This window comes from Balaenoptera borealis, assembly GCF_965194805.1.
Source record: "Balaenoptera borealis genome assembly, chromosome: 12".
Classification (NCBI taxonomy): domain Eukaryota; kingdom Metazoa; phylum Chordata; class Mammalia; order Artiodactyla; family Balaenopteridae; genus Balaenoptera; species Balaenoptera borealis.
Genome location: NC_138869.1, coordinates 80,539,382 through 80,562,286, shown reverse-complemented (window position 1 = coordinate 80,562,286; position 22,905 = coordinate 80,539,382). Strand labels below are relative to the sequence as shown.

At 43.4% G+C, this 22,905-nt stretch overlaps 1 protein-coding gene across 1 annotated transcript in view; it reads left to right on the top strand.

Annotated features, from left to right (window-relative positions):
• Nucleotides 1–22,905, top strand: part of TNFRSF21 (TNF receptor superfamily member 21) — a 65,067-nt gene that overhangs the window by 17,763 nt on the left and 24,399 nt on the right. The window contains exons 2-4 of the mRNA XM_082347618.1: nucleotides 883–1,534; nucleotides 3,083–3,577; nucleotides 21,337–21,602. Coding sequence (XP_082203744.1) covers nucleotides 883–1,534; nucleotides 3,083–3,577; nucleotides 21,337–21,602 — 1,413 coding nt within the window. The remainder of the gene's footprint in view (nucleotides 1–882; nucleotides 1,535–3,082; nucleotides 3,578–21,336; nucleotides 21,603–22,905) is intronic.

Sequence of the window (22,905 nt, the reverse complement as noted above, 5' to 3'; positions counted from 1 at the left end):
GGGAGAACCAGCCTCAGGTTTTCTGGCTCCTGTTCTCCTGAACTTTTCTCAGTGACTGTGTCTCTCGATTCAGGTGTTTTCCCTAACATCAGATTTTCGGTATCATCTAAATTTGTCTTTACATTTCATAGGGAACATTCTTAAATACTGTTTTTGAACTTGACTGCCCTCCTCCCCAAGCTTTGTGCTTGGGCTCCTAGGTGGCTGCAGGTTGACTGTGGCCTTCGGAGGCTCAACAAACAGGATGTGCATCTAAAAGCATTAATTCTATTATTTAAAGCTCGTTAAGAATGCCAAGGGCCTGCCTCTGTTTTACAAAATACAAGCAAAAAACATTTACCTTTGTCTATTGGTTAACTCCAACCAGGTCCCCTGTTATGGAAGTAGCAGCTCAAATATTTGCCATCCTGCTTCTCAGCTGACTTGTCCTGGTATCAAGAAATGGCCACGCAACATTTGGGTCATAGAAGGAGGACACTATTCAGCAAGTTATTTTCCTCGTGCATTAGGATTTTGACTTCTGTGTAGCATTTTTAATACGAGTCCCAAAGTGCTTTCACATTCATATTCTCCATTGATTTTACAATCAGTTCGAGAGGTACTGTCAGCTTCATTTTACAGATGGAAAAAAAAGGAAGCTGAGGCAAAGGTCAGGCAACAAAACCAAAGCTTCAGAGCCAGGAGGTCAGGCCCCCATACGGAACTGGGGTCTGTTTCTCTCTCTGTTATGTTGCAGCCGCAGTGTTAAAAGGGTACAGAACGGCTCAGACCTTTCATGGGAATGATGATGGTGGGGTTGGGACTCTTCCATCCTTTCTCCTCCTCTTTCCGTGTAACACCTTCTTGGTTTTTGTCCCCCCACCTGCTTTTTCTTTCTTTCAGCTTGGATTCCTCAGTACCACCAGGGCTCAGCCGGAACAGAAGGCCCCAAGTCTCATTGGCAAATACCACCATGTCGACCGTGTCACCGGCCAGGTGCTTACCTGTGACAAGTGTCCGGCAGGAACCTATGTGTCTGAGCACTGCACCAACACAAGCCTGCGTGTCTGCAGCAGCTGCCCCATGGGGACCTTTACCAGACACGAGAATGGTATTGAGAAATGCCACGGGTGTAGTCAGCCGTGCCCCTGGCCGATGATTGAGAAATTACCTTGTGCTGCCTTGACTGACCGAGAATGCACTTGCCCACCTGGCATGTTCCAGTCAAATGGTACCTGCGCCCCCCACACGGCGTGCCCTGTGGGTTGGGGGGTGCGGAAGAAGGGGACAGAGATGGAGGACGTACGGTGTAAGCAGTGTGCTCGGGGGACCTTCTCTGATGTGCCTTCCAGGGTGATGAGATGCAGATCATACACAGACTGTCTGAGTCAGAACCTGGTGGTGATCAGGCTGGGGACCAAGGAGGCAGACAACGTCTGTGGCACGCTCCCACCCCTCTCCAGCACCACCCCTCCTTCCCCTGGCACAATCAGCCTTTCCCGCCCTGAGCACGTGGAATCCCACGAAGTCCCTTCCTCCACTTATGTTCCCAAAGGTAACTTAACCTCATGAGTTATGTATGTGAGGAAGGCTTTGTGCCCCGTGGAGGTACCGAGAATGGGCTTGGACCCAGGATGTTTTCTCCATCTGGTCTATTCCAGAGTCACCCCTTGAAGAAAGGGCTTGCGTTTTGTGGCTATTTAAAGTCTAGCTTCTTTGGACCTGTTAGAAACATTGAGACTCAGAAGTTATCTGTCGGGGGGAGCAAGTATCTGAGAACTAGGTGACATCAAGCTAGAAAATAAAAACTGAGAGAAACAAGGTCAGCGTGTGGCCTTATGGAAGTCACTGAACTTCTCCAGGCCTTGGTTACAAACTTGTCAATCATATGACACCATAAATGAGTGATTTAGCTGTTTTAAGGTCCCTTCTAGATTAAAAGTTTTCCAACACCCAGTCAATCCTCGGGGGAGACACAGCCTGAAGGTCAGAAGGAGAAGGGGAGAAAAATACCATGACATCTGGAAGGGAGGGATGAATGTTGGATCTGAGGTGGGCCAGAAAAGGAAAGTAAGGCAGAAGCTTCAGGAAACAAGTACATCCGTGTCACGTTGAAGGTAACTAGCATTCACATCTAGAAAAGAATTTCTTTTTTTCAAAGGACTTTATATCCTCCATTAAGTATATCCCAGTTTTCCTCAGAATTCATTTTGAACCTCAGGCAAGAATAACATTGTTTTTATTTTCAAATCCTTTTTGATTAAATTTAATTTTCATGAGATGACAGCCAATGTGAGCTGCGCCTTCCAGCAGACTCTCACGTGTGGTTACGTTTGACCTTCCTGATGACTCCATAAGGAGGGCCTTTTCACAAACGCCAGTTGAAATGAAGAAACAGCCTCAGAGAGATCCCGTGACCTGTCCAGGTTTCCTCAGGGGTTGATTCAGGCCAGGTCCCGTCTCTTGGGACTCAAATTCCCAGGCTTTCACTCCTTAATAGAGAATGCTTGTGGAAGCTTCTCTGAAAGCATTCCACTAAGCTGCCTGCCCAAATCTTGTTCCTCTTATCACTAGCACATATTAAGCAAGTCCTGCCTTATTTTATTCACTGACCTGTCTTACCAAACTTTTCACTAGTCAAACTTAGATTGGAGTTCGAGCTCTTTTCTTTATTTTAGTCATATTCTCCATTTTACCACTGCATCATGAAATAGCCAACTGGTGGGAGAGTAGCACTAAAGAAACTAAAGGACAAAGGAATTCAATTGGAACTAGTTTTCTGAATAATCAAAACAATTAAGGGTTGACCCAGTACGTGCAGCACAGGAGAAGCTGCTGTGAAGCTCAGACACTGGATCCCTGAGGATGCCCTTGGTTTTGACATGAGGAAGTGAGTTTAGCTGTTAAGCTGAGTTTTTACCTTCTACATAAAGGTGCTGTCAGGGTCTTTATGAAAATGTACAATGCCATTTATTCTTAAGCTCCAAAGGTCATCTTTTCTTGGATTATCTGGCCTGGTTTGGAGATGACTAGGAAGAGGAGGGAATGTATAGAGCCCCACATATAGAAAAGCTCTTCCCCCCTCCTTACTCTTTTTTTCTAGGCATGAACTCAACAGAATCCAACTCTTCTGCCTCTGTTAGACCAAAGGTGCCAAGTGGCATCCAGGAAGGGACAGTCCCTGGGAACACAAGCTCAGCGAAGGGGGAGGAAGGCATGAACAAGACCCTCCCAAACCTCCAGGTAGTCAACCACCAGCAAGGCCCCCACCACAGACACATCCTGAAGCTGCTGCCATCCATGGAGGCCACTGGGGGCGAGAAGTCCAGCACGCCCATCAAAGGCCTCAAGAGGGGCCATCCCAGGCAGAACCCGCACAAGCATTTCGACATCAATGAGCATCTGCCGTGGATGATCGTGCTTTTCCTGCTGCTGGTGCTCGTGGTGATAGTGGTGTGCAGTATCCGGAAAAGCTCGAGGACTCTGAAGAAGGGGCCCCGGCAGGATCCCAGCACCATTGTGGAAAAGGCGGGGCTCAAGAAATCCATGACCCCCACCCAGAACCGGGAGAAGTGGATCTACTACTGCAATGGCCACGGTGAGCCTCCCATCTTTTCCCCTCGCTACCAGATCCCCCGCCTCTCCCTCCCTAGTCCCTGTGGGCGGAAGGAATGGGAAATGCAAAGTTTCTGGAATCTTTGAATACCAAGTGCTGTTTGATCTCTCGTCGTGTGGTCAGCATTCGACATAATATGTTCAGAGAGAATAACTCCTCTGCCACCTGTTCCCATGGCACATTTAGAGGACAGTGTTTTGGCATCAGAGACGTGAGAGTGACCTTTAGGGACTTTGTTCAACCTTGTCATTTGACAAGTGAGGGAATCAAGTTCAGAGAGGTTTGGCTGCGTTGACCCAGGGGAGTCTTTTGTTTGGGACAGATGGGACTGAATCCATGTCTCCTGACTTTGGAGCCCTTGCTTCTTCACAGGAGACTGCTCAGAAAATTGAGGGAGGAAAAAAAACAACTTGTCTTAAATTTGCCTTTTTGAATTTGAACCTTGCTTTTAGGTTCCTATCACTTTTCTCACATGTACTTTTTCCCCCTTATATTTTTAGGATCTCATTTCTATCAGGAAGATAGAAAGGTCTTTTGGGTTTTAGACATTCAAAGCTTAGTATATCGGTTATCATCTGAGGCTGGGCCCTATATCTTTTACCTAGTTGTCAGTGTGTGTGGATACAGGCTGGACTATTTCGGTTCTTCCTCTTTTGAGGGCAAAAAATAGCTTATAGAACTTGTCCTAGCAGCTAAGTGTGATCTGAAGACTACAGTTTTCAGACTATGGCAGTAACGTCCCTTTCTTTAATATTAAATGATATTTCAGCTCAAAGTTTTGATAATCCCATTTGGGATCGTTTTCCTTAAAGATAAAGGGGTAAGCTTAACTTCCTAAAAGGTGGTTTGACCTTTTGTATTGAGTCTTAAAAATGTTTATACTCTTTGGCCCAGCAATTCTATTTTTGTGAATCTATCATAAAGATATAAACCAGGAATACTAAAAAAAAATTTAAGCACAAAGATCTTGAGCTTTTAATTCAGCATTATTTATAATAAATAAAAACTGGAAATACTCAAAGGGCTGGTTTTAGGGAAATGGCTATGTAAATTATGGCATATCTATATAGTAGAATATTATGTTGACATTGAAGATTTTATTATGAATTTTTTTATTTTTTTATCCATGACATAGGAAAATGTTTATACTAGGCTAAAGAATGGGGGGAAAAAAGCTCAACACTACACACTTTATAGAATATTATCCTAGTTCTCTTAAAATTTGGGAATAAAAACTGAAGGAAATATGCCAAAATGACGATGATGTTTCTTCCAGTTTGGTGGGATTTGGTGAGATTTATGTGGATTTTTTTTCCTTCTTTATTAGTTTTCTGTCTTTTTCCCAAATTTTCTATAATAAGTACATGTTACTTTTATAATCAGAAATGTAGAGAAAGTTTAAAAAAACAACTCATTTTGCTTCTTTTTGCTAATTTATATGAACGATCAAACCAAGTGAAAGTCAGACTGGGGTGAACCCCTGACTTGGGATGAACCTACACAGACTTGAATAAAACAACCCTTTGCAGGCAACCAGCTGGGCAAGGGAGGCTCCAATTCTTCCTCCTTTTTAATAAAAAATTTTAATTTGGATATAATCTCAAACGTATGGAAAAATTACAAAAATAGTACAAAGAATATCTATATACCTGTGCCCAGATTGACCTATTGTTAACATTTTGCCCTTTTGCATTATCATTTGCTCTCTTTCTATAAAAATATAAATTTTATATTATAAAATGTGCCATGTAGAATAATCTATGTTATATATAATGTTATATAATATAACGTTACATAGTACACAATATATAGCATGTATATGCACATATATACAGACATAAAATAATTTTTCTGAACCATTTTATGACCATTTATGCCTAGATTCTTCAGTATGTATTTCCTAACAATAAGGATATTCTCTTAAAAAACCAGCACAGTTTTCAACTTCAGTAAATTTAACATGGATACAATATTTTAATTTGCTGTCCGTATTCCATAGTTGTCAGTTGACCCAGTAAGGCCCTTGATAGACAGCATACTTTTTCCTCTGGATCCTGCCTAGGATCCAATATTTCATTAAATTGTCCTTTAAGGTGGCCAGGCAGAACACTTGTTCTAATATATCTAATTAGCAGAAAACAGGGTTCACATCGTGCTTAATTATGTAAATATTTGGAATTCTCCTCTTATTTCATTTTATTTTTTAATAAATTTATTTATTTATTTATTTTATTTTTGGCTGCGTGAGTCTTCGTTGCTGCGCGCGGGCTTTCTCTAGTTGTGGCGAGCGGAGGCTACTCTTCGTTGCGGTGCGCGGGCTTCTCACTGTGGTGTCTTCTCCTGTTGCCGAGCATGGGCTCTAGGCACGCAGGCTTCAGTATTTGCAGCACACGGGCTCAGTAGTTGTAGCTCGAGGGCTCTAGACCACAGGCTCAGTAGCTGTGGCACACGGGCTTAGTTGCCTCGGGGCATGTGGGATCTTCCCAGACCAGGGATCGAACCCGTGTCCCCTGCATTGGCAGGCAGATTCTCAACCACTGCGCCACCAGGGAAGCCCTCACTTTGTTAAAGAAGCGACTCCATTCCTTTAGTAGCTGGATTTATAGATTAGATTATGGTCAGCTATAGTTCTAAACTCTCTTGCAGTGCAGTTTTCAGAATTCTTGAGAACACAGGGAGTTGTAGAAGTAAATCTGGTCCAGCAGCAGAAAGCAATTTAATACAATGATCTTAGGCATTCTTATGGCCACTGTAACCTTGTAAACTACTATGTCTGTGTCCTTGAAACAATCTTATTTTGTAGAAAGAATGGAAGTGCCAAATCAAACAAAACCTGACCCTACGTTCCGAGAAAGCAGTATTTCAGCAATACACTTTTCCAACTAAATCACAGTCCTCTCACTCAGATGCTATTATCTCTTCCAGTAGTTTAACCTTTTTCCCCGGGATCGTGCATTGGGAAGTTTATGTTTAAGGTGTTTTTTTAAGGAAGGTCTGTTTCCAAATTGCTATTCTCAAAGGTACACCCAGGTAAAATCCCATAACAAAGAGAGGTTCTGTTTCAGAAAAACCATTCCAGGTGCTCAGAGAGGCCTCTGGAAACAATACCTTGTTGATCTGATTGCAGTGAGTTCTGGGCAGCAGATAATCTTGTATAATAAGATCGTTTTCTGGTCCTTGTCCATTTCACGCTGAATTGTTCAAGAGGATGAGGGTGGGGATAAAATCGCCTAGTCCTGTGTATTCTGTATAAGAGGTCGTGTAGGACCTCACTTGACCCTTACCCACCTTAAGCAGGTGGTGCCGTGCTCCTGAATGCCATGTAGACCCCCAGCACTGTGAAGCCAGGCCAGTGGTTCCCATCTTTCTCACCAACAAGAGCCTCTTCTTTTGGTTCCACTCACCCCTCTCTGCCTTCCATGGGTTTATGGTTTTAAAGTTGAACTCCACAAAACTGCTACCCTACTTCCATGGAATCCTAGTGTTGGAAACACAGGACGAGACCTTATGTGGCCAGGAGGATGGGAGACTGAGGGGCTGTGGCATTTTGTATGTTTCCTTCCTTTCTGGAGTCATAGCAGTTTTCTGTTGGTAGATTGGGACTGTACTGTGGTTTCCTGTAATATGTCCTTTTCAGCAGCAGGAATTGAATGTCCATTCAGAATTTATTTAAGAGTTTATTACCAGGTCCAAGTAACATCAAGATGTAAGTCTATTGTTAATGCTTAATGTGCCATGTTTTTGTCTTTTTTTTTTTTTTGGCTGTGTTGGGTCTTTGTTGCTGTGCACAGGCTTTCTTTAGTTGTGGCGAGCAGGGGCTACTCTTTGTTGCAGTGCGCGGGCTTCTCATTGCGGTGGCTTCTCTTGTTGGAAGCACGGGCTGTAGGCGTGCGGGCTTCAGTAGTCGTGGCCCGCGGGCTCAGCAGTTGTGGCTCGTGGGCTCTGTAATTGTGGCTTGCAGGCTCTAGAGCGCAGGCTCAGTAGTTGTGGCGCACAGGCTTAGTTGCTCCGCGGCATGTAAGATCTTCCCAGACCAGGGCTCGAACCCATGTCCCCTGCATTGGCAGGAGGGCTCCTAACCGTTTTGCCACCAGGGAAGTCACTTTTTGTCATTTTTTAAAACTTTAATTCTTTTGATAACATAACCCAAGCATAATGGGGTAAGTGGGGGCCCAAAATGTTCAACTTAAAGATTAATGTGGGTTCATGCTATTTGGGAAGTTACACGGAAAACAATATTTCTTGTCTGATCGGTTTGGAAACAAAAAGCACCAAAGTAAGGAGAGTGACACTTAGCGTGTACACACTGGCCATCCATTGCACTGAGAAAGTCTCAAATGATCTTAAAACAGTCACCTCATTCACGTTGTTAGGATTATGGATCATACAGAACAGTGGTCCTGTCCCAGTTAAGGACAGAGATGGCTTGAGAACGGGAGCCAGTGCCATTCTCTCGTTGCCGTTTCTAATATGGGTCCTTGCTGTTGACTTTCCTTGCTTTGTTCCTCTCCTCCCTTCTGCCTTCCCCACTTCTCTCTCTTCCTATTTGTGACCTGTAACTATTTGTGATAAGTATGAAGCTGGGTTCCCAGTTGCCCTTGGGATTTTGAGGGGAAGTTTGGAAAGCAGGTGAGGCGTGGAAATTGCCCTGAAATACTTGTGGAGGAGCTTCTGGATAGTGAGAAAGGGAGCAAAAAACGGGCAGTGTCTCTCGTCAATCGCATTCCCTTTTTCTTTCAGACTTCAGGCTATGAAGAAACATGAGGGGAGAAAAGGGTGAGAGGCAAAGGAATTGGATTTATGTTGTTTAAACTGCACTTAGTTCCCATGAGCACATTCGTAGTCCTGGATCTTAGGGAGATCGGAAGCATTTGACAGGGACAGTAATCCTTCCCTGTGTAGTTTCTTAAAGCACGTGTTATATAAAGACAGAATCTCCTTTCAGTGGACTGCAAAAGGGATTGTGAAGGCAGCTGGCGGATGTTTTCTCAAGCAGACCGTTTTGTACCTGCAGCAGCAAAAAGGCAAAGGGCTCATTCTGTAGAACGAGATACTAAGATGCTATTTCTTTTTTTTTTAATTTTTAAATTTAAAAAAAATTTAAATTGGAGTATAGTTGATTTACAATGTTGTGTTAGTTTCTGGTACAGCAAAGTGATTCGGTTATATCTATCTATCTATCTATCTATCTATATTCTTTCTTAGATTCTTTTCCATTATAGGTTATTATAAGGTATTGAATATAGTTCCCTGTGCTATACATTAGGTCCTGTAGTAGTCTGTATCTGTTAAACCCAAAATCCTAGTTTATCCCTCCCTCACCCTTTCCCCTTTGGTAACCATAACTTTGTTCCCTATGTCTGTGAGTCTGTTTCTGTTTTGTAAATAAGTTCATTAGTTCATTTGTATCATTTTTTTAGATTTCACATATAAGTGATATTATATGGTATTTGTCTTTCTCTGTGTGACTTGCTTCACTTAGTATGATCATCTCTAGGTCCATCCATGTTTTTGCATAACTTTGACGTCCCAATCTGTACCTAAAGACTGTTCTTAGGGAAAACAGTGCTGCTTAAGGAACAGGACAGAATTGGCTTAGTGCACTTACTTAAAAGGTTCAGATATTGTCCTGGCACTGAGCTCTATTTTAGATCTTGAGTTTCTGGTAATATATTTTTTAATTTCTTCCATCCTTTCCCCCATCCACAACTCACTGCTCAAGCAAAGCAAAACCCGACATCATCGTGCCTTACCCAGCAAACAAGCAGAAACACATCCCCTCCCATCTCTGTTGTCTTTAGGTTTTACTCAGTAACGACCACGTTCTCAGTTCTGGGTCCTTACAAATTCCAACAATAGGCTGTGAATAAATGCTTCCTTCTTTAGGATTAGCCCAGTGTGGGAGAAGTGGTTTTTATTGGGGCTTATGAAGCAAAACCATCCCCCAGTTTCGCAACTCTGCAGACTTCATCCTCTTCCGAGGGGAAGCAGTAAGATGCAATTGAATTGTAAGAGTGGAATTGTGATTGTGTTTCTCTTATAAATATTTCCCCGAAGTTGCAGGGGTTGGTTAGGGACAGATGCTGAGTAACTGAAATCTGTGCCTTGGATGTATTTGAACAACATCAATATACTCTTCAATCAGGTTTCAGGAATGACATAACATTTCGCCTGAATTATTAAAACCACCATAAGCAGTGTTGAGAAATGAAGAACGAATGAAGTGCATTAGGAATTCAATAATAAGTACTTTTCCACTTTACATTTTTCTAAAGTGAGATTAGGGAGTGTTTGCTACCACCCACATAGGCAAGATCTTGAGGTGATTTTGGGGTGCAAAAGATGGAATAAACTGTGACTTACTAATATAATTTTCTAACCTTATGAGAAAGGTTTCTGCTACCATTAAGTTTTTCTTTTTTTTTTTTTAAAGATTTATTGATTGATTGATTGCTATGTTGGGTCTTCGTTTCTGTGCGAGGGCTTTCTCTAGTTGTGGCGAGCGGGGGCCACTCCTTATCGCGGTGCGCGGGCCTCTCACTATCGCGGCCTCTCTTGTTGCGGAGCACAGGCTCCAGACGCACAGGCTCAGTAATTGTGGCTCACGGGCCTAGTTGCTCCGCGGCATGTGGGATCTTCCCAGACCAGGGCTCGAACCCGTGTCCCCTGCATTGGCAGGCAGATTCTCAACCACTGCGCCACCAGGGAAGCCCAACCATTAAGTTTTCATTGTCTGCTTTTCTTTAACAAAGACTTGTATCATGCTTACTGAGTGCCATATCCTGTTCTAAGCATGTTTTATAAATATTAACTTAATTTTCTTGACCATATGAGGTAGACAACTATCATCACCATTTTGCAGGTGGGAAAACTGAGGTACAGAGAATCGCTTGCCCGAGGTCACACAGCTACAAAGGGGCAGTGCTAGGCTTTAAACTCAGGCACTGATCTGACTCTGGACACTGCCCCTTGATTCTTAGAATCTGAATTTATTTTTCTGGTTCTTGGAATCTGGATTTTAATTTTTCCAATGTTAGAAATCTCTAGTTTCTATGGTTGATTTTTTAAAATTGTGCTCAATCAAGAAAAATTTATTTCCCTTAGCAAAACCCAGCTTGTTCTGAAATAAAACAACTGAAAAATTGTCACCAATAATGAGTTTTCCTCCATAGAAGTCACCCCGATTTCCTCCTTTTCACTGTTTTCTTGGATTGCTTGAAATGGAAAAATTCTAAAGCCAGATACCCAATGGCTGAAGGCTCTGAGAGCTGTTTGAAAACATAAAGACTGTTTCAGATAAGTCAGAGGTGATGGAGTCGTGCTAATCGGAACTCACATCTGTTGAACTAGGGGGTAGTTTTCTCAGCCCCAGACAGCAGCAGCTGCAACCAAAGAAACTCTCCTTCCTTTGCCAGAAGGCTCCTGGACTCCAAATTCCAGACAGTCATCCTGTCTGTCAGCCCAAATTTCCTACGGGAAGTAGACTTGAAGTATAAACACCGGGAAGCTGGGCTGAAGGGAGCAGATTATTCCATTTAAGAGGTTGCTGTGCCCTTGCTCTGCCCCCAGGGCCGTAGTCATTTTCGGGGAGCAGGCAGGAACAGGCAGGCTGTTCTCCATCCCCCGCTCCCCAACCCCGGTCTTTGCCACCTTTGCTTCCCGTAATGCTACTTCCAGCCGGATGGCACCTTTCGGTTGAACCTCTAGGATGTTTGAGAATTATAAAGCACACACAACCACTGCAGGAGAAAAGCCTCTTATTGCGACAGCCTCAAAAGCATTATCTCATGCACAGAGTCAAGGAAGGTGTGGCCTTTGCCCTTGGAAGGCTGTTGTCCTCCCCAGGCCCACCCACCAATGGCTTCTTCCTCTAGGCTTTAGAGGACAGGTATTTATGTTTTAAATGTATATTTTATTCTCTAATTTATTGAACAGCTTTTGAATTTAAGCTGTTTGGGACACTGAAAAACACATAAGCATCTTCCCCATGTAGGGCTAAAATACAAGTAGAAAAGAAAATCCTTACAAATGAGTGTCCTTGAATCAACCTGGTCAGGTATTATGTAAGCAGATTTTGCAGAGAAGGAGAAATTTCTCTAATTCTGTTGATTGTTCTTCACGAGTAATTGGTCATTACCCTTGCAGCGTATGAACAGAATTTGACGTACTAGGTTGTTGATGGTATGTCAGGTTGTAAAAATTAGGTGGGTTCAGGTTTATAAATTAAAAAAATAATAGTTCTTACTATATTTCGTCAAATCTAAGACACCACTGATTGTGAGACGCACCGTTATTTTATATACCACTAAGGAAAAAAGCACACTGCCACCAAGCTACGGAAAGGCATTGGTTAAAAACATATATATCACTTACACGTGGAATCTAAAACACTGATACAAATGAACTTATCTACAAAATAGAATTAGACTCACAGATTTGGAGAACAAACTTGTGGTTACCAAAGGGGGAGGGAGTTGGGGAGGGGCGAACTGGGAATTTGGGATTAACAGGTACACACTACTGTATATAAAATAGATAACCAACAAGGACCTACTACTGTATAGCACAGGGAACTATATTCAATATCTTGTAATAACCTATAAGAGAAAAGAATCTGAAAAAGGATACCTATCTATCTATCTATCCATCTATCTATATCTGAATCACTTTGCTGTATACCTGGAACACTGTAAATCAACTATACTTCAGTTTTTAAAAAGTGCATTTAGATGTTTTAGCACCTCTAAAATATGGTAGCAATGTTTTAGCCCCAGTCTTGCCTCTTTTTCACGTAGTCTGACAGCACGATTCTAACTGCATTGTTCAATTCTGAGTTTTCCTCTACGGCCTATTGGGTCCCCTGGTTCCCTTCTTCCTGAAACACTTCCTTCCTTTGGCTTCCTGGACTCCACCCTCTCTTGCTCTCCTTCCACCTCTCCAGCTGTTCCTTCTCCAGCTCCTTGGCTAGTTCCTCCTCTTGGACCCCACCTCTGAATAATGGAGAGCCCCAGGGCTCAGGATTCACCCCTCTTTTCTACCCTCACACACCCCTTCCCTGGGTGACCCATGGCTTTAAATGCCATCTATCTGCTGCTAATTCCCAAGTGCATCGACCCAGCCTGGATCTTGTACCTGAACTCAACATACAGATAGCCTCCCACCTGCCTGATGGACCCAGATGTCCAACAGGCACCTCCCACTTAAGATGTGAAAACCTGAATCCCGCATCAGTTACCCAGCGCAGAAAACGGCTCCTCTGGCCTTCCCGCTGCTCCGAGCAAAACCTTAGCAGCGTCCTTAACTCCTTTCCTGCTTTCTCACCCCATGCTCAAGCCATTAGCCAATCCAATCAGCAGTACCTTCAAAACAGATGCAGAAGGCGACCATTTGCCCTCATTTCCACAGCCACCACCCTGGCCCAAGGCACTGTCACCTCCCTCCTGGATCATTGCCATGGCCTCTGGACTGGTTGCTCCACTTCTGCATGGGCCCCTTTGAGTTTATTCTTTTCACAACGGCCAGAGTGATCCTGTCCAATGTAAGTCACATCGCCGTGGTCCTGTCCTCGAAAAGTCAAAATCCCCAGTGACTTTTCACTGCACGCGGAGCCGCAGCCTGAAGACCCAGTGCAACCTGTACTCCCCTCCTGGCCATCCGTATCCGGCCTCTGACGCCCGCCACCCTCCCCATCGCTCATTGTTGCAGCCACACTGGCCTTGCTGCCCTCCTCGTACATGCCCGCACCCTCCCTCCCTTTGTACCCGCTGTTCCCTCCGCAGGACTTGCTCCCTCACCTCCATTAGGGCTTGATTCCAACGTTAGCTCAGTAGAACCTTCTTTGAGATATCAGGGAGAAGGCCCCATATCTAAAATTGCAGCTCGGTCCCCTTCCCCTGCCGTGTTTTACTCCTTCGCACTCCTGGCTGTGCAGTGTATGTAATATTTTATTACTTCCCGCGTTCCCCAACAGAATGCAGACTTCACCAGGAAAAAGGATTTTGTGTTGCCTCGTTCGCTGCCATGTCCCCAGTGCCCAGAATCGTGTCTGGTGCTCAGTAAGGGCTCAGTACATTTTCATTACATGAATAAACGAACGGCTTCATACAGAGGCTAAGACAGGGAGGAAGAGGGCATTTTTTGTTTTGTGTTGTTTTGTATTCCTCCTGGAATGAAAGAAAAGGTTATTAGTTTTGTCCTCACAGCCTCAGTGAAATGTATATCTTCCATCTGGAAATGGAAATTTATATCTTCCATTCCGACTGCTTTGATAGAGTTTGCCCTTGGTAAACAGTTCTTCCATTAACCGCGAGACCTTTGCACGGTGGTTTTTAGCGGCTTCCGAGATTCATCTGAGCTTGTAATGATTGTCCATTGAACCTTCAACAAGATACTGATGAATTCAGCTTTGGAAATCACTTTTGGGGTTTCAAATGAAATCTAAACAGTTCCTCCAACTTTTTACCCCCATAGGGAAGGAGTATTTTTAACCTGGGGCAAACCAAGTTCCTGGCGTGGATGAAGCAGTTTCCTGTGTGATGCTTTGGGAGTGATCACTTTCGATATAGTGTGTTTTTTGTCTTTTGTTTTTGGTCACGCGGGATCTTAGTTCCTTGACCAGGGATCGAACCCGTGCCCCCTACAGTGGAATTGCAGAGTCTTAAACACTGGACCGCCAGGGAAGTCCTGATATAGCATGTTTTAACCATCCTATGACATGCTGGTTACTGCAAAAAAGCCATGCACATGTGGGGTTGTTACTTTTAGGAGCATTTACTATGTTATCAGGCCAGACAGACCGTGAGCTCTGGGCCCTGACATGGATTCAGTGGACCGCCCTCAATGGGAAGAGGGCGCTAGCAGAGGGAGAGGTTATTGCACAACAGCTGGGTTCCTGTGCCAGGAAGCCCGCGTTTCCCCCATTGGCAGCCACACGTGGGCCTTCCTTCTTGTCATCATAGAGACTGTAGATCTGGCAGGGCTACACAGCGAGGATGTGATAGCATTTGGTCCCTCTCATTCTCAGGGACTTAAGTTACAGGGCTAATGGGATAACAGATGGTGGGGAGGAGTTTCAGGCAAGAGGGGAGGGATGTAAAAAGGCTCTCATTCATTCATTCATTCACTCATTCAGTCAGAGATATTCATTGTACTTTTGTTATGTGCTAGGCTCCGGGAGTAGCTGGGGATAATGGTGTTCGAAGCAGACGTGGGGCTCGGGCAGAAGGTGGCCAGAAAAGGCATCTCTGAGGACATGACCATTGTACAGGGAAGACCATCATGGCATGCTAAAGCCAGACTTTTATTCACATTTGTGAACTTGACTTACAAGTTGTTGTTCTGTACAAATGTTTTATGTGTCGTGTCCATCTTTGCCCTTGTGTCCGCAGTTGGCAAGCCTGGGGTCACAGCACTTGCCGATGAAGGGCATGTTTGGGGTCAGGCTGTTGGTAGCAGGGAAGTCGTTTTGAGCTCATATGGCCTGTTTTCGACATGTGTGTCTCAGGAGACTCTGTGTGTGTGTGTGTGTGTGTGTGTGTGTGTGTGTGTGTGTGTGTGTAAACCAGCAGACCAGCACAGGGATAGCTGTGGAGTCATCTGTCGCGGGAGGAGTTTGTGTACTAATTGCCTCCATGGGAGTTTTCTCATTATTTGTTCTCACCCCCCCCACCCCCGCCATTTCTTTTCCTCGCAGAATAATGATAACTGCCATGACATTTAACAAGGATGGGAGATGCAGTGGGAATACCTGAATCTTTTAAATGATGAGAATGTGGTACCAGCAAAAAGCTTATAAACACATTCGCCTCTTCGATGTACCCATTCTGTACGAAATATGGTTGTACAGCATGAAATCCAGAGGGCTGTGTCATGGGGTCCAGACGGCCTTTGTTTCCTCCAGTTCTGTCGTCACTGTCCTTCATACCTCTTCCAGGGAAGGCTTTACCATGGCTTCTTAATGATGGCACTCATTTCAGATATTTATCTCCAAAAGGAAGGAGCGTTAATACCTTCTCTTATAAAGGTCAATTCAGGTTCGTATTAAAAGAGGAGGAACTTTTTTTGCATACTGACGTTGACCTTGAGCCTCCGATGAGGGTTGTCACCCAGATTATATCTGATTCAGGGTTTTATAACGCATGGGAAAATGCCATGTCTTCCACGATAACCCAACTGCTCACCTCGTGCCTCTTCCTTGAGCTCCCTCACATCAGAGCTGGGCAGAGTTCGCTCATTTGGAAGAACCCCCCGAGTCCTGTTGTGATGCCCTGTGTGTGGCAGGGGGGGCAGCGTTGACCTCTCACGTGTGCCTTTCTGTGGGTGGTGCCCCTCTTGTGCAGTGGTGCCCCCTCGGACATATACTGATGAGGTTCTGAAAAACCCAGGAGGCGAGGATGCTGGTGCCCGGCTTCATTGTTCAGCGCCTGTGGTCCTGGTGCTAAAACCCATGTCTATGCAGAACTCATGTCTATGCAGAACTCCTCCCGCCTGTCAGCTTCGTTGCCCCAGTGACTCTTGTCCAGAACTGGAGGGGACAGAGGAAGGAGAAGCAAGGTGCTTTACGGGTTTAATACCTGACCCCATACATCTCCTTACCCAGCCTATGAGATAAGAGGTGGTATTTTCATTTTACTGATGAGGACACTGAAATCGTAGAGGTCATTTGCCCAAGGTCACACAACTAACAAGTCATGGAGTTTGAAACTGTATCTTGGGATTAGCAAGTTTATGATCTTTCTATTACCTGCACCTTAAAAGTCACAAGCCATTTCCCTGGTGCCAGGACCACCTTCTCAGACACAGCCCCTGGCAAGTACAGCCCCTGGTTTATAGGGCTTGGCTGCTTCATGACTTCTTTGGAAACTTCAGCCATTTTCCAGAGCTCCAGGACCTGCCATCACAAGAAAAGCGAAGTTAAGCTCGTTGCCTATCAATCAGCACTTCCGTGGGTTGACGGTTGTATTACTTTTCAACCTAAGAAAAAAGAGATTTGGCATCATGCTAAACAAGTTAGATTAATTCAACACATGGTGACTATCTCCATTCTAGATCAAAATTACCGGAACGCTGATGGACAGATGACCAGGGCACCCAGCCACGCAGAGATTTGGTCTCTATTTTACTATCATTTCACATTGAGATTAATCATTGGGGTAGGAACTTTCATTTTGGGAGCTTTGTGTGTGTTTGTGTTTCTTTTAACACAATGCTTTTCTAAATCTTTTTGCCATTTGACAGTCTAGCTATGGTCTCTCTAATTTGCTACGGTTTCAGGGGTTGAAGAACTACAGCACATGGGTTCATTTGTACTGCTTATGGCTGCTGTCACCTAACAACAGAGTTGAGAACTTGCAACAGAGACTGTATGGTTCTCAAAGCCTAAAATATTTATTCTTGCCCTGTATAGAAAAAGCTTGCTGAAACTTCCTTTTTTTTAAAAAAAGGGTACCATAGTTTTAAAGGAAAAAACTACACTTGCTAGCCCTAAAGAAAAACTTTCCAAGCATCTGCTTGGTCAGTAATAACAGGCCAGGAAGAAGCACACACACCATCGTCTATGCCGAGTGCATTCATATGTGGACTATGCCCTAGGAGCATAATTCCAGCGAATAGCAATGTTCCTCTGCGATACCATATTCCCTATTAACCACAACAGAGGTACCACTAACTAGCTGGGCAACCTTGAATTAGTCACTAACCTTTCTACATGAGATTCCTCACCAATAAAATTAAACATTTAAAAAATTATGTATCCCACATCATAGTATGTATAGGTATAAAGTATATGTAAATATATGTCTATATATGTGTATTATATATATGTATGTAGTTTTAAAAGGAATAATAACATAAATATCAAATACAATAATAAAATAAAAAGAAGACCCATTGCCCCACCATCCAGCTTAGGAAATTGAACCTCGGGAATACCTTTGAAGTCCCCTCTGTGCCCCTGTCCAGTAGTGGACAGCTAACATACCCCCCTCCCTCCCCAGTGGTAGCTATCTCAATTTAGTTTAATCATTCTACTGCTTTTCCCTTTAGTTGTATTGTTTAGTTTGGCCTGAAACTTGTTTTCTAAAGGAAGAGCACTTTCAGATCCCATCAAATTTTGTGCTTCATCAGTGTGACTTCATTTTCTTGGTGCTAAACTCTTTGTCTGAAAATCTCCCAAGGGCTTTCAGTCCAGCAAAACAAAGTTAACACACAGTGGCTGACCCACAAATACTCTTGAAATATTCTGCAGGTTTTTCTTTTCCCTTTGGTGGCGATAGTGGGATCGGGGCAGGGTACACCAAAGTCGTGGGCTAGTTCAGACTGGTCTTCCCTCCTGCTGCTGTGGTTTGTGATACTGTGCTAGGCTGAGAGGCTGGGATCTCCGGAGGTAGTGGTTGTCTCTGACATCTTTGTATTTATCAGCTCCGAAGTGGGAGGGGCTCGTGGTGAGGAACCTTGTTGATCCAGGCTGGCTCACATAAGTTGACTCCATGTTTACATAGCAAAAGAATAAGGTGAAATCTGATTTGTGGACCTAAAATTTAGCTTCCAGTCAATTGTAGTTGAAGGAAAATCTCATTGCACCCATTCTTCATGTTTTCCTTTTTTAAAAAAAATTTTGTGGCAGAAAAAAAGTATAAATACTGGCTTTTGGAAGAAGGAGCTGTTGTTAAGCGTAAGCCTTTTAAACTCTGTAATTACTCTATAAAGCCTGTGTGTTTCCATCAGAAATGCATTTAGTCTGAAGTTGTAGTGCCCAGTGTATGGAACATTTATAATGATGGGGTACTTCCAAAAATAAATCCACTCTATAGAAAATGTTAATCAGCTCATTCCCAGGGACCATACTGAGTATCTCCATTGTACAAATGAGGAAATGAACATGACAGTTAGTGGTCTGCCCAAAGCCACACTGTCACTGGCGCTACGAAGATTTAAGCAAAGGGCCCACATACAAGAAAACACAGTCATGTTTCCATGTAAGACACTGTGGGCCTTCGTTAACTTGACCTAAATTAAGATTCAGGGGCTAAGAAGCCTTTTGGTGTTTGGAAGAATCGACCACACCAACCGCAAAGAGCTGGCTTGCTCCTGAAAGTTACCTGCGGGGTTTTAAATAAGACATGTTTTTTTTTTTGAGGTGTCTGTTTGCTTGAAATCAGAAGCTCTGTATCTGGCTAAACATTGCTATGAAAACTGAAAAGCAGAGGGTTCAAGTGTATTTCACACTGCCAGGGAAAATAGTGTGGGAAGTACAGTCGGGTCTCAATCTGTGGCATTCTACTTTTACAGTTGACAAGAAAGCAGCCTGCTACCAGGAACTTACTTTCCGAAACCATTTTCAGAGGGTTGGTTCAGGATGTACACGCAAGTCTTCCAAGTCATCTGCTTCAATGGGATTGCGTGGCAGAGGAAGGGTTTCCATGGAGGAACCACAAATTCCTCCACTTACGAGGAAACTTCAGGAATTCTTATTGCTCTTTTCTCAGGCAAAAGTTGATAGCTCATTTTATAAATATTTTCCCCAACAAATGATTGGAGCAAAAAACGTTTTTTCTTTCCCTCCAGACTAGCCTCTAGTTAACTGAAAAATTCAATTAACCACCACCGTAAGCTCCTCTTCTCTTCTTTTGCTTTCCTCCCCAAGTTTCACTTGGGAACTTGACTTCATTTTTTTTTTTTGGCCTCTCCCCGTGGCCTGTGGGATCTTAGTTCCCTCACCAGGGATCGAACCCGTACCCCTTGCAGTGGAAGCACAGAGTCCTAACCACTGGACCGCCAGGGAATTCCGCCCCCCCCCCCCTTTTTTTGAGTAGTAAATGTTTTAAAGACTTTTTTTCAACTTTTAAATTGAAGTGTAGTTGATTTACAGTGTTGTGTTAGTTTCTGGTGTATAGCAAAGTGATTCAGTTATACACATATATATTCTTTTTCAGATTGTTTTCCATTATAGTTTATTATAAGGTATTGAATATAGTTCCCTGTGCTATACAGTAGGACCTTGTTGTTTATCTGTTTTATATATAGTAGTTTGTGTCTGCTAATCCAAAACTCCTAATTTATTCCTCCCTCACTCCCTTTCCCCTTTGGTAACCATAAGTTTGTTTTCCACATCTGTGAGTCTGTTTCTGTTTTGTAAATAAGTTCATTTGTGTCATATTTTAGATTCCACATATAAGTGGTATCACATGGTATTTGTCTTTCTCTGTCTCACTTCACTTAGTATGATAATCTCTAGGCCCACCCATGTTGCTCAAATAACACTATGTCATTCTTTTTTTTTTTATTCGGCTGCACCGGGTCTTAGTTGCGGCAGACGGGCTCCTTAGTTGCAGCTCTTGGGCTCCTTAGTCACAGCTCATCAGCTCCTTAGTTGTGGCTTGTGATCTCTTAATTGCGGCATGCATGGGGGATCTAGTTCCTTAACCAGGGATCAAACCCGGGCCCCCTCCACTGGGAGCTCAGAGTCTTATCCACTGCACCACCAGGGAAGTCCCTATTTCATTCTTTTTTATGGCTGAGTAGTATTCCATTGTGTATCCTCTTTGTTAGCTGTAGCTAACTATAATAACTCTGGTATCTGGTACCTGGGTTTGTGAGTATGGCCTCATTCAAAGATATGGTATTGATTCAGAAGACTCATTCACCTGTTGTGATACCTACCAGAGCCCTTACTGTGGGGTTATATATACACTCCATGGATAAATTTGGGAAAAGCCAATGTGTAATTGCAGAGAGAAGGTGCCTTAAAGAGGAAGACACCAAAGTGTGCCACTCAGGGAAAAACCCACCTCACAGAGGGTCGGTGCCAGGTGCTTATCCTGAGTTGTCAAATCCCAAGATTTGATTTTGGCATTTTCACCCTCTGTTTATCAGATCTGGGGATTGCAGACCCATGCTGATTGAGTTTATAAGTAACTGATGAGCCAGAATGACTCCATTTATAATATTATCCAGTGAGTTGGGTTCAAAACCCAACCCACCTACCTTTGTGATATTGGGCAAGTTGCTTGACTTTTCTGTTGTTTTTTTTTTTTTTCTTACCTGGGCAATTGGAATGTTAATGAGCGAATGCCTTCACATAATACCTGGAAGATAATAGCTATTGTTAGTATATTGTCATTTTGCTGTTGTCTTCATTATTACTGTGCAAGTCAACTTTAGGAGACTGACTAATAGATCAGAAAGTTGCCTTTTGAGCATAGAATTTTAGAGCATGGGAAGTTAGAAGTTCTGAAGGAATGCCCCCATTGGGCTGGATCAGTTGGGAATTTCATCAGTTTGATATACTGGACACCATAGCCAGACTCTTACCACCCATTACCCAGACACTGCTGGATAAACTCCACTGCAGTTTGAACCTGTGGCTTACCTTTTCTAGATTTTATAAAGTCGCCACTTTTTTCATCTGAGTCTCTAATGTATTTGGTTCCAGTTTTTAGCAGCGATAAAGGAATCACTCTGAGTACTTTGTTTGGGTTTGACTTTCAAAATATTGTTTAGGGGCGATTTATTTTTCTTCCAGGTTGCTTCTTCTGGTTCCATGTTCTGGAAGTGACATTTGCAGGAGGGCACCTAACTAGTCTCCAGGATGGCCTGCGTGTGCAGTAGGAGGCACTGCATCCCTTTGACGGTCAAGAGCCATGGGAAAGCATGCTTCTTTAAGTTCATTAAAACAGATTGGCCTTCTGTAAAGACCTCACATATCTGTATTTGTGTTTTATTTTATTTTGTGTCTGGTATAGGTATTGACATCCTGAAGCTTGTAGCAGCCCAAGTGGGAAGCCAGTGGAAGGATATCTATCAGCTTCTGTGCAATGCCAGCGAGAGGGAGGTGGCCGCTTTCTCCAACGGGTACACGGCGGACCACGAGCGGGCCTACGCAGCGCTGCAGCACTGGACCATCCGGGGCCCCGAGGCCAGCCTGGCCCAGTTAATTAGCGCCCTGCGCCAGCACCGGCGCAACGATGTCGTGGAGAAGATCCGTGGCCTGATGGAAGATACAGCCCAGGTAATGCAACCCGGATTGTGTGTCTTTCCCACTAACCTTTAGGTCCCTGTGCTCCAGATTTTACCAGGTATATGTAATAAGGAGAAAGAACTGATAGTAGGTGTCTAGGTTCTCTCTCTCTGTCTCACTCACACACATACACCCCTCTTCTAGGGCAGTACTTCTCAATGGTTTTCCATTAATCATCTAGAGAACTTTTAAAAAATTTTGGTATTTGGACCCCACTGTAGACCAGTCACTGTAGAATCTCTAGGGACAGGACTAGGAACCAGTATTTTTAAGAATCAGTATTTTTAAAAGTTCTCCAAGTGATTCTGATGTGCAAAGTTGAGAATCTTTGCCTTTGGAGTGGATTCTGGCATCAGACTGTATGGCTAGATCTATTCCTTGTTACCCAATTGACAGTTTCATTTTGCATAACACACTTTGAACAAAAGCAAGAAGGAAGACTTTTTTCTATTCCCTTCCCCTTCCAGACGATATTTTCTGTGATGTGGTTTAAGAAGGCTCAGTCTTACCCCTGAGTACCCCCAAGGATGCAGGTGGCGCTGGCAGTATTTAGTAACAGGATTGATATTTCTCCTTGGGCTTGTCCAATCAGTGCCTCAGATGAAACTGAGGGGACCCCAGAGTGTGATTTATTTATAATCGTTGGTCCATGAGCCCTGGCTTTGGAGTCAGACAGCACTGGATAGGAATCCTGGCTCTGACACTTACTAGCTGGGTGACCAAGGGTACGTTACTTCAACTTTCTCTGCCTCTGTTCCCTCCCTTGTAAGCCAAGTTTATAAGGTTAATAAAAACTGGAAATAAAGTATATAAAATGCCTGACACATTGAAGGTGTTCTGCAAATCGTAGTTATGGTCATGATGTAACTCATTTTACTTAGCCTTTCCTTAATCATGAGGTGCTTCCCTGAAAGGCCATGAATTAAATACAAATTTGGCTATTGAATCATATTTCTTAGACTTCAATTGAAGTTTTGTAACGTGTTCCCAAAGGAAAAACGCTGCCCCTGAGACTTGATAAAACCCATTTAAAATTTAAAAGGCAATTCTGCCTGTGTTCTTTTCCAGTGGTCCAAACTCATTACCTAAAAGTGCAAGGGAGAGATTTTCCCCCTGTCCACTCTAATCTACTATCATTCTGTACCACATTTGTATATCAAGGGACTCAGTTTTATATATTTAAGAAGTCCAAGTGCCTTTATCTTTCTATACTAACAGTGTAATGTTTCTTCATTATTGAAATAAACATTCATCAGGTGGATCTTTTATCTAAGTGACTAGATAAAAGTTCATC